The sequence below is a fragment of the Salvelinus namaycush genome, chromosome 3 (assembly GCF_016432855.1).
Source record: "Salvelinus namaycush isolate Seneca chromosome 3, SaNama_1.0, whole genome shotgun sequence".
Taxonomy (NCBI): domain Eukaryota; kingdom Metazoa; phylum Chordata; class Actinopteri; order Salmoniformes; family Salmonidae; genus Salvelinus; species Salvelinus namaycush.
The window spans coordinates 80543902-80554199 of record NC_052309.1 but is presented as its reverse complement, the minus strand read 5'-3'; the positions used below and the strand labels follow the sequence as shown (position 1 = coordinate 80554199).

The window sequence follows — 10298 nt, the reverse complement described above, 5'->3', positions numbered from 1 at the left end:
CTTCTATTTCAAGGCCATCAGACTGTTAAATAGCCATCAATAGCTGGCCTCCACCCAGTACCCTGCCCTGCGCCTTAGAGGCTGCTGCCCTATGTACATAGAATCACATGTCACTTTAATAATGGAACACTGGTCACTTTAATCATTTTTACATACTGTTTTATTCATTTCATATGTATATAATGTATTCCAGCGGTTTAAGGCACTGCATCTCAGTGCTTGAGGCGTTACTACAGACGTCTGGTTCGAATCCAGGCTGTATCACAACCGGCTGTGATTGGGAGTCCCATAGGGCGGCACACAATTGGCCCAGCGTCGTCCGGGTTTGGCCGTCATTGTAAATAAGAATTTGTTCTTAACTGACTTGCCTAGTTAAATAAAGGTGAAAGAAAATATAAAGAAATAAAATCTAGTCAATGCCACTCCGACATTGCTCGTCCTTATATTTATATATTTCTTTATTCCATTATTTTACTTTGAGATGTGTGTATTGTTCGATACTACTGCACTGTTGGAGCTAGGAACACAAGCATTTCGCTACACCCGCAATAACATCTGCTAAATATATGTATGTGACCAATACAATTTGATTTGAATACCCATAAAACCTAGTTGTCAAACAGAGAAATGGTTCCAATCGTTTTTCCACCATACATTTTTCCCATATGGGATTTCAGAAACACATAAGGGCTGTGTTCGTGTATGCTTACCCTGGTGTGACGTTTTGATAATCATGTAAATCTCGGACAAGTTGACTTATCAGTATATTCGGCTCTATTTACTCTCAGATTCGAAAATGATAATTAGCATCAAGGTGGACATCATGCAAAACTACAAATCCCTGCAAGCTCCTGCACATCATCGCTAGCTGACACCCTTGTTAACAGCTATTGTGTCAATTTAAAACTTGCACAAGACAGTTCACAATATTGTCCATTTAAAGAAATTTAGCCAATTTATTCATTACTACATTTAGATAGTTAATCCAGAGATTTTTACCTTTGCCTCACTGACATCGGTGAGCTCTGATCTTCAGGTCGGAAAGTCGGAGCTCTAGAAAGAGGCCCGACTTCCCGAGTTGGAATTCCGAGTTGGATAACTGTTCTAATCGTTTTTTCCGAGTCGGAGCTCGTTTTTTCCGAGTCGGAGCTCGTTTTTTCCGAGTTCCCTGTTGTTTTGAACGCACTGAAGTCGGAAGTCGGAGATTTCTGATTCCCCAGTTCTGAGTACCCCGTTGTTTTGAACGCGGCATCTATTCCAATTTAGACGTGCCACCACCTATGATTGCTTGATGTTCCTGACCACCTGACTGACGTATAACGTAGACGGTGCAGTATATGAAGGCGGAAGTCTTCTCCTGACGACATTTGTTTTGGAAAAAAGGCTAGTGGAAGAAAAATGGAGCCAAAGGCTGAGACTAGTCACAAGGTAAGCGCAATGTATTGAAGTTTAGATTTCGTCTTCGTCTGATTCGGTCTGTATTAAAGGGCCGCCAACTAAATAAACTCGGTTATCACCATTGTAGCTAGACTATCACCTTCACAACAAAGTCGTGTGATATTTGGGGACGCTGACGTAACTACAGTAACAGTTAGCTAACTAGCTAGCTAACGTTATAACAACAAACAAACAAGCTAGCTTCATAATTATTTCCAGATTAAATTGATATTTGCTGCCGTGATATATTACTTGTTCAATAAATTGGTCACGAGAAATATCATCATAGCTGTGCTATTTTCCACGGCAGACTTCAATATGTAAAGCAATATGCACTGCTGGTTCTCTAACAGCTACTAATAGTAGTTAGACCTGTTTACAGTGAAGAAAGGGTCCCGAGGCCGAGGATCCCCATTCCATAGAATTAGCATTGTAAACGTCCCTGTGAATGTGATTACGGTATCTAGCTAACTAAACGTTTGAGCAGTTCGTTGGTGGAGGATGGCTTATGTAATATTTCACCTGAATTGATGTCACAGCTGTCAAATTATTATTGATTATATATTTCGGGTAATATTCAGGATAGATATGATGGTATATTGTATTTGTATGGAAGGTAGTTAGATCTATCCATTTGGGTTCAGTCAGTTTAAGTCCAGTAGGGTAATTCGATTCTGAGCTGCAGTAGACACAAATCAAGTGTTATTTGTCACATGCGCCGAATACAAATGGTGTAGACTTTACCGTGAAACGCTTGCTTACGAGCCCTTCCCAACAATGCCGAGTTTAAAAATATAATGGTAACACAAGAGGAAAAAAATACACAGGAATGGAGCTATAGACAGGGAGTACCAGTACCAGACACTACCTGGGAGAAACCCCTGGCAGGCACACAGGTGGAATCACTGTGTGAGTGACTCTATTTTGAGTGTTCATGTGACTCTATTTTGAAGGCTACAGTAAAGTCAGCTAACTCATCCTCTTTGGGATGTCATATGATTGTCATTCCCCACCCTATTCCCACTCGATCACACTTTCTGATTCATTGCACTGGAATCCATGACATGACATTTTGCCATTAGTTTTCACAGCAAATTATATTCTATTAATAGCATATGTTTTGTCACACAGCTGGTGTTTGAGAAGGAGGGGGTGTACCTTCACACCAATGCCAAGAGGAGCAACCAGGACACCACAATCCCAGGATTCATCCGTATAGTGGAACGGGTAAGTTGGGCTTCTCCCATAGACACCATATTTACAGTGAGCTCCAAAAGGGGTGGGTATAATTTGTGGAACGTTCCAAAAGGAATCTGTCCAAAAACTAAGTAAAGTACAAGGAGGTTGCCAACAAACAATGCATACAAAGTAGCATGATCAATTCACCTAGCTAACTATCTGCCGAATAGGCATCAGCTCACCACGTAGCGTATTCTTAATGTTTGTCCATAGACTACCAGAGTGAGGACAGACATTTTTTGTAAAAAACGTGGTAAGTGAAAAACGTAATGAAATAGCCCACTCCCTACCCGGCATCTTATTCTGCCGCTATACAACGTTGTAAGCGTTGTTTGTTGGCAACTTTGTTATTTACAACGTTTTTGGGACAGATTCCTGTTGGAACGTTCCACAAATTATACCCACCCCTCCAAAAGTATTGGGACAGTGACACATTTATTGTTGTTTTGGCTCTGTACTCCAGCTCTTTGGATTTGAAATGATACAATGAATATGAGTTTAAGGTGCAGACTCTGTCAGCTTTAATTTGAGGGTATTTTCACCCGCTTAGGAGTTACAGCACTTTTTTTAGGGGACCAAAAGTATTGGGACAAATTCACTTATGTGTATTAAAGTAGTCAACATTTTAGTATTTGGTCCCATATTCCTAGCATGCAATCATTACATTAAGCTTGTGAACCTACAAACTTATTGGATACATTTGCTGTTTGTTTTGGTTGTGTTTCAGATTAGATTCAGATTTTGTGCCCAATAGAAATTTATGGTAAATAATGTATTTTGTCATTTTGGAGTCACTTTTTTATTGTAAATAAGAATACAATATGTTTCTAAACACCTCACATTATTGTGGATGCTACTATGATCACGGATAATCCTTAATGAGTTGTGAGAAAGTTAGATGCATAAATATCATATCCCCTCAAAAATGCGAACATCTCCTGTTACTGTAATGGTGAGAGGTTAGCATGTTTTGGGGGTATGATAACTTTCTAACTCATCATTGTATCATTTCAAGTCCAAAGTGCTGGAGGAGAAAGCCAAAACAACAACAAATTGTCACTGTCCCAATACTTTTGGAGCTCACTGTATATGAAAATATTGCCCCCAGAGTGGCTCAGCAATCTAAGGCAGTGCTAGTGGCGTCACTGCAGACCCGGGTTCGATCCCAGGCTGTGTTGCAGCCGGCCGTGACCGGGAGACCCATGAGGGGGCGCACAATTGGCCCAGTGTCGTCTGGGTTAGGGGAGGGTTTGGCTGGCTGGGATGTCCTTGTCCTATCGCGCTCTAGCGACTCCTTGTGACGGGCCGGGCACATGCGCACTGACATCGGTCGCCAGCTGGACGATGTTTCCTCCGACACGTTGGTGAGGCTGGCTTCTGGGTTAAGCGAGCGGTGTGTCAAGAAGCAGTACGGCTTGGCGGGGTCATGTTTCGGAGGACGCATGGCTCTCGACCTTCGCCTCTACCGAGTCCGTACGGGAGTTACAGCGATGGGACAAGACTGTAACTACCAATGTATATCACAAAAATGGGGTAAAAATAAATAAAAATATGACTATTGGTTGATCGAAAACCAATTCTAGTCATATTCAAAGTGTACTCATCCCTGTGGTGGAAGTCTTTGTCATCAGTAACTTTGTTTTGCTTCCTTTAGTCAAACACATAGGCCTATAGATCATATACAGTATGTCCTTTCTTCTTAGCTTTAGGCTATCACACATTATTCTGGACTAGACTAAGGTGTTTGTCTATGTTTACAGGGTGGGGAGCCAGCTTTGGAGTGGAGCGCACTAGAGGACGAGGGCCGCAATGCGGCTGCTGTATTCTACACTAAAAAGGTGAGCGCTTGTTTAATACACTAGTGACACACATCACTCTGTTTTCTTCATGTTCTTTATATATGGCCTGTCTTCCTGTTAGGATGGAGAAGGAGGGGTGGAGGACACCAACTTTGACCCTGGCTACGAGCCAGACTGGGCAGTCATCAGCACAGTGAAGAGAGACCGAATCAGAGAGCACCCCCCCGTCAAAGAGACAAGTACGTAGACTTTTATAACTTGCCTTCTGCGTTTGTAGTTCTCATACTAGGCTATACTCACAAGTGTGGTGCAGCAAGTGTATAGTGCTATTCTTGATGTTGATGTCTCCATCTCTGTTCCCAGGCCAGTGGTCGTTCTCCCTGCCTCTATCGGAGCTGTACTCTCTGCGACGGTCCCGTTTCTCCCTGGGCCGTAACTTCCTGGTTTTTACCAGCAGGGGTGGCCACCCCCTCCCTCCTCTGCACTTCCACAGGGGGGGTACCAGGGAGCTGTTGAGGGCCCTGCAGCGTTACATCATCCTGGCCCCGTGAGTAGCAGCAGACAGCCAGCTCTCCCTCTCTCTCTCTCTCAGATCAATGCCTCGGAGGAATTCAAGGCATTTCACTGGGATTTAACTGGACTCTGAACAGTAGAGTTTAGCAGCTGTTGTACCCAACCCCTTACTACATACATTTTGAAGCGTCTTTTTCATACTATCTCTCTCTTTCTTTCTTGCTAGCGTTTTCTTTTATTCTGAGCTTCTATATCTTCTCTGTCGCTGTCTGTGTCTCTTACTATCTGCCTGACTGTGTTTTTCTCTTGTTTTAGATCACCTGTAGATGGTCGTCTCTTCCTAGCGTATCCCCATGACTCTGGGGCTCTCTCTCAGTCCTTTGATGAGCTGCACCTCTTTGACGATGGAAGCTCCGACCTCGTCTCTGTAAGTCTTGTGTTTTGTGTGTGCTATTCTTTGAGAAGGTGTAATGTGTGTGTTTATAATTTTATTAATCTCTTTGTTCCCAGCGGTTTATTCAGGACCCTTATGCCACCACCTTTGGGGGATTCTCCAAGGTCACCAATTTCTTCAGAGGGGCTCTACGACCACCAGATTCCCCCTTCCACCCCCGTGGCCCTCAGGACCACCATGGGCCCCCCTCAGCTGACGACGAACCAGGCTTTGAGCTCATCACCTGTGTAAGTGGGGGGATGGGGGTGGAGATGTAAACTCATCACTAGCCCTGACATCTGTGGAGTAGATGGAGAAGAGGACCTCACTTTATAGCATCCAGATGTTGTCTGTAACCTACGGATGGCGATAGCATCCAGATGTTGGCTATAAATTACAGATGGCGATATCAATGGTGAGTTCTCTTTTTGGTGGCACCAGGGGGTGGAGCTTGGCCCTAAACCAGACGTAACCAGGGGACAGCCTCTCGACAAATGGGAGGAGTTCCTGGACCCAGAGGGGCGTGTGAAGGACCCACAGCAAATCAAAGAGCTGGTCTTCAGGGGGGTAAGACCTTACAGTATAATTCCTCTCTTGTAAAAAACACCTGACACCATCTTCCATCCAAATGTGTTTTGCTGTACAGTGTCTACACCATGTCATTCAAACCATCCCTCCTTTCCCTCTCCTAGGGTATCACACCATCCCTGAGGAAGGACGTGTGGAAGTTTCTGCTGGGTTTCTATCCCTGGAATAGTACTGTGAAAGAGAGGGAGGACATTCTGAGGATGAAAACGTTAGTCTCTTATTATCTCCCTCGCGTGTTATGGCTCTCTTACCACAGACTGGGACTGTTGTCTAAACGGGAGTGTGTAAATTAATCTCAACGCCTCTGTGTTTCTCTGTCTTCAGAGATGAGTATTTCAGAATGAAGGTTCAGTGGAAGTCAGTCAGTGAAGAGCAGGAGATGAGGAACTCCCTCCTCAGAGGATATCGCAGCCTGATAGGTCGGTGTTGCTGTCTGTTAAACATGATCTCACGCGTCATTGGTTGACACACATTTTATGATTTGTTACTTATCTGTTCATGTTTTGATTGGACAGAAAGGGACGTGAGTCGGACGGACAGACACAACACCTTCTTCTCTGGCAACGACAACCCAGGCCTGACTCTTCTCAATGACGTGCTGATGACATACTGCATGTTCAACTTTGATCTGGGTAAGCCACTCCCCTTGTCCTTACACTTGAAAGTTCAAAGCCATTGTATCACATTTCAACTGTATTTATTATCAATATCTCACACCTGACTCTCCTCTCTCCTTGTGGTTCCTGTTGTCTCTCTCTTTCTCTCCCTGCAGGCTATGTCCAGGGGATGAGTGACCTCTTGGCTCCTCTCCTTTTTGTCACTCAGAACGAAGTGGAGTCCTTCTGGTGTCTGACAGGTTTTATGGAGATGGTGGTAAGCACCTTACTCTCTTGTTAAATACTCATATATTACCACATAAGAGTGTTAAAACATAACATTATACATTTATACACTCTTTTAATGTTCTCTCTCTCTCCGGCCCTCAGCACCAGAACTTTGAGGAGTCTCAGGAGGCCATGAAGCAGCAGCTCCTTCAGCTCAGCCTGCTGATGAAGGCTCTGGACCCTGAGCTCCTTGACTACCTGGGTAAACAATGACTATCACTCAGTTACTGTTTCTCTCACACTTCACCATAACCCAAACGTGTTATTACTCAGTGAGGTAGACATTCATCATGCAGTCAATTCTCCAATCAGCCAATTGATTATATTTGACCTTAACTCAAGGTGTGTTATGTAACTACCTGGATGCGTAATCCATTGACATAGTCAATTCTTCACATTCTTCACATTGTTATGTTATTATGTTGTCTCTCTTTCAGACTCCCAGGACAGTGGCTCTCTGTGCTTCTGTTTCCGTTGGTTACTGATCTGGTTTAAGAGAGAGTTCTCCTTCGAGGACATCCTGTCCCTTTGGGAGGTGAGTGGGTGGATACTACTCAACACACAATACTCACACACAACACTCACACTCGCATGTAGGCTCTACACACTATATGGAAAAAAGACCCTTCGTTTTACAGTATATGTAAGTAAACACACAGTGAACGCACTGTTCTGTACTAGGTTCTTTGGACTCGTCTGCCCTGTGAAAACTTCCATCTGCTGATGGCCGCTTCCATTCTGGAATCACAGAGGGGGGAGTTTATCGGCTCTGACCACGACTTCAACACTATTTTGAAGGTTTGTTGGAAATGTTTGAAGTTATTTTTCTTAATGATGTCTATTTGTTTGTGTGTACAGTACTAACGACTGTGTATGTTTCTCTATGTGCAGCACATCAATGAACTGACCATGAAGCTGGATCTGCAGACAGTCCTACGAGGAGCAGAAGCTAACTACCTACAGCTGGCCTGCTGCAAAGTAGGGAATATCTTAGAGGAGGATACATTCATTTGGACATGATATATTTAACATTGTGTATTGTCATCTAACTGATCTAACCTCTCCTCTCTCCATTCCTTCTCTGTCTCTCAGGAGCTGCCGGTGAAGGTGCAGGAGGTCATTGGTCTGTACGTTCCCCCCAGCCCTGATGACGAGACGAGCCCAGAATCAGAGTCACACGAGACACAGCAACTTCTCAGCCAATCACAGGCAGCAGCTACGGAAACGAGCCAGTCAAGTAACAGCACTGCTGCTGCAGCAGCACGCCCTCGCCCTACCTACCCGTAACTCTGAAGGACAGGGTGATTGACATGAGGAGAGAAAGCCATTAACCAATGTGAGGTGTTTCATATAGGAAGATATACGCCCAATGGCCAGGTTTTTAAACATTTTTTATTTTTTTAGGTACACCCATCTAGTACTGGGTTGGACACCCTTTTGCCTCCATAACAGCTTGAATCATTCGGGACATGGACACGTTGCTCAATTGATATCAAGGGACCTAACATGTGCGAAGGAAAACATTCCCCATGCCATTACTTTACCCGCCACCAGTCTGTACCGTTGACACCAGGCAGGATGGGTCCATGGACTCACGCTGCTTACACCAAATCCTGACTGTCGTCAGCATGATGCAACAGGAATCGTGATTTGTCGGACCAGGCAATGTTTTTCCACTCCTCAATTGTCCAGTGTTGGCGATTGCGTGCCCACTGGAGCCGCTTCTTCTTGTTTTTAACTGATAGGAATGGAACCCGGTGTGCTCGTCTGCTGCAATAGCCCATCCGTGACAAGGACCGACGAGTTCAGCGGTTCAAGATGCCGTTCTGCACACCGCTGTTGTATTGCGCCGTTATTTGCCTGTTAGCTTGCATGATTCTTGCCATTCTCCTTCGACCTCTCCTCAACGAGCTGTTTTCACCCACAGGACTGCTGCTGACTGGATGTTCTTTGTTTGTCGCACCATTCTCGGTAAACCCTAGACACTGTCCTGCACAAAACGCCCAGGAGGGTGGCCGTTTCTGAGAAACTGGAACCGGTGCACCTGGCACCAACGGTCATACCGCACTCAAAGTCGCTTAGGTCACTTGTTTTGCCCATTCTAACATTCAATGGAACAGTAACTGAATGCCTGTCTGCCTGCCTGCTTTATATAGCAGGCCATGACACTCACTGTCTGTAGGAGCTAACCATTTTTGTGAATGGGGTGGTATACCTAATAAACTGGCCACTGATTGTATATTGGATGATATGGGGCATAGGAGAGAGAGTTTGATAATGTACTGTAGTACACGATGGGGGTTGCAGACTGTTACCATCTCTGACAGACAGGGCATTATCCAGTGAACGGTGAGAGGTTGTTTTTTCATGAATGTAACTATCCCAAAATATTGAAATGGTCTATATATGCAGTGCTTTGTCTTTATATAAATACCGCAATACATTTTTTTGTTTCCCTTAACTTGGATTCACACAAAATACTTATGTCTAGTCATTTATATTTCCATTTGTGTACCTGTCTCGTGAGAATTTCTTTGTCTTTAAAAAAAGATTCTTACAAATTCTTGTGTGAAATGCTTCCATTTTAAAATGGTCTGTTAGAAAGACAGGGATAAAACAATTTATCTCAGCACATTTGTCTCTTTTTAATGGTGTATCATTGTGGTCTAAACTGCATTAGTTCTCCTGTTCCTTCTATCCGTGCTCTCCTCTCTATTGCTGTCCTTCTCACGCTAAGTCATTCTAAATATAATATGAAGAATAATCTTACTGACAGAGCATTACAAGTACTATAAAATGCCTGCCTTATAGAGTGTTATAAATGCAGTACTATAATGTTTAAGGTTTTTAACTACCGGTATTATGTCATAACAATATTTTCACTTACCTGAAATTGCTGAATCTTACCAAATAAAGGGTACAAAAACAATCAATTACTGGTGAAATTGACCATTTCTTTCGAATGTTGTTTACTAGTCATATGTTCCCACCAGACAGTGTGACCCCCCCCCCCCCCCAATTCTGTTAACCCTCCACTACCCTCCCAAACTATTCATCCTAACACTCCCATGAATCTTAATGCATGACTGGTCCATGCCCTCTCCCTCATCTCAGTTCCATATGAAGTTTTAGATGTGGAAATGCTAGTACGTATAAGAGAGAGATCGAATTGCAAACAATGAAAGATTTACCGGAAACCTAAAATACAAGTATGTATTTGAAGTGGGGTAACTGTTTGTTGGGGAAACTGTTTGATTGTATTACTATTTATTGATTGCATTTCATATTTTAATAATGGTATTTTATGTGTTCTGCAGGGCTCATTTGGAAAAGAGGCCTGGATCTTAATGACTTCCTGTTGAAATAAAGGTTCATTCAAATATTGTCTTGTCAGATGGTCTGTGA

General features: G+C 43.5%; 1 protein-coding gene across 1 annotated transcript; it reads left to right on the top strand.

Moving 5' to 3' along the window:
• Positions 1–1257: 1257 nt before the first annotated feature.
• Positions 1258–8759, top strand: LOC120040281 (TBC1 domain family member 17-like). Its single transcript, XM_038985480.1, has 17 exons — positions 1258–1428; positions 2569–2664; positions 4437–4514; positions 4597–4714; positions 4839–5022; positions 5304–5415; positions 5499–5669; positions 5863–5988; positions 6114–6217; positions 6334–6428; positions 6525–6641; positions 6782–6882; positions 6996–7095; positions 7331–7428; positions 7575–7691; positions 7785–7871; positions 7986–8759. The coding sequence occupies exons 1-17, from the start codon at positions 1399–1401 to the stop codon at positions 8178–8180; spliced, it is 1929 nt and encodes a 642-aa protein (XP_038841408.1). The 5' UTR covers positions 1258–1398; the 3' UTR covers positions 8181–8759.
• Positions 8760–10298: the final 1539 nt, after the last annotated feature.

What these genes read in the sequence shown, in the direction of transcription:
- LOC120040281 (XM_038985480.1), top strand. Translation starts at nt 1,399, where the DNA reads ATGGAGCCAAAGGCTGAGACTAGTCACAAG. An exon ending in AAGAGCTGGTCTTCAGGGGG is followed by an intron (nt 5,989 to 6,113) that starts GTAAGACCTTAC and finishes TCCCTCTCCTAG; the next exon opens with GGTATCACACCATCCCTGAG. An exon ending in TGAGCTCCTTGACTACCTGG is followed by an intron (nt 7,096 to 7,330) that starts GTAAACAATGAC and finishes TCTCTCTTTCAG; the next exon opens with ACTCCCAGGACAGTGGCTCT.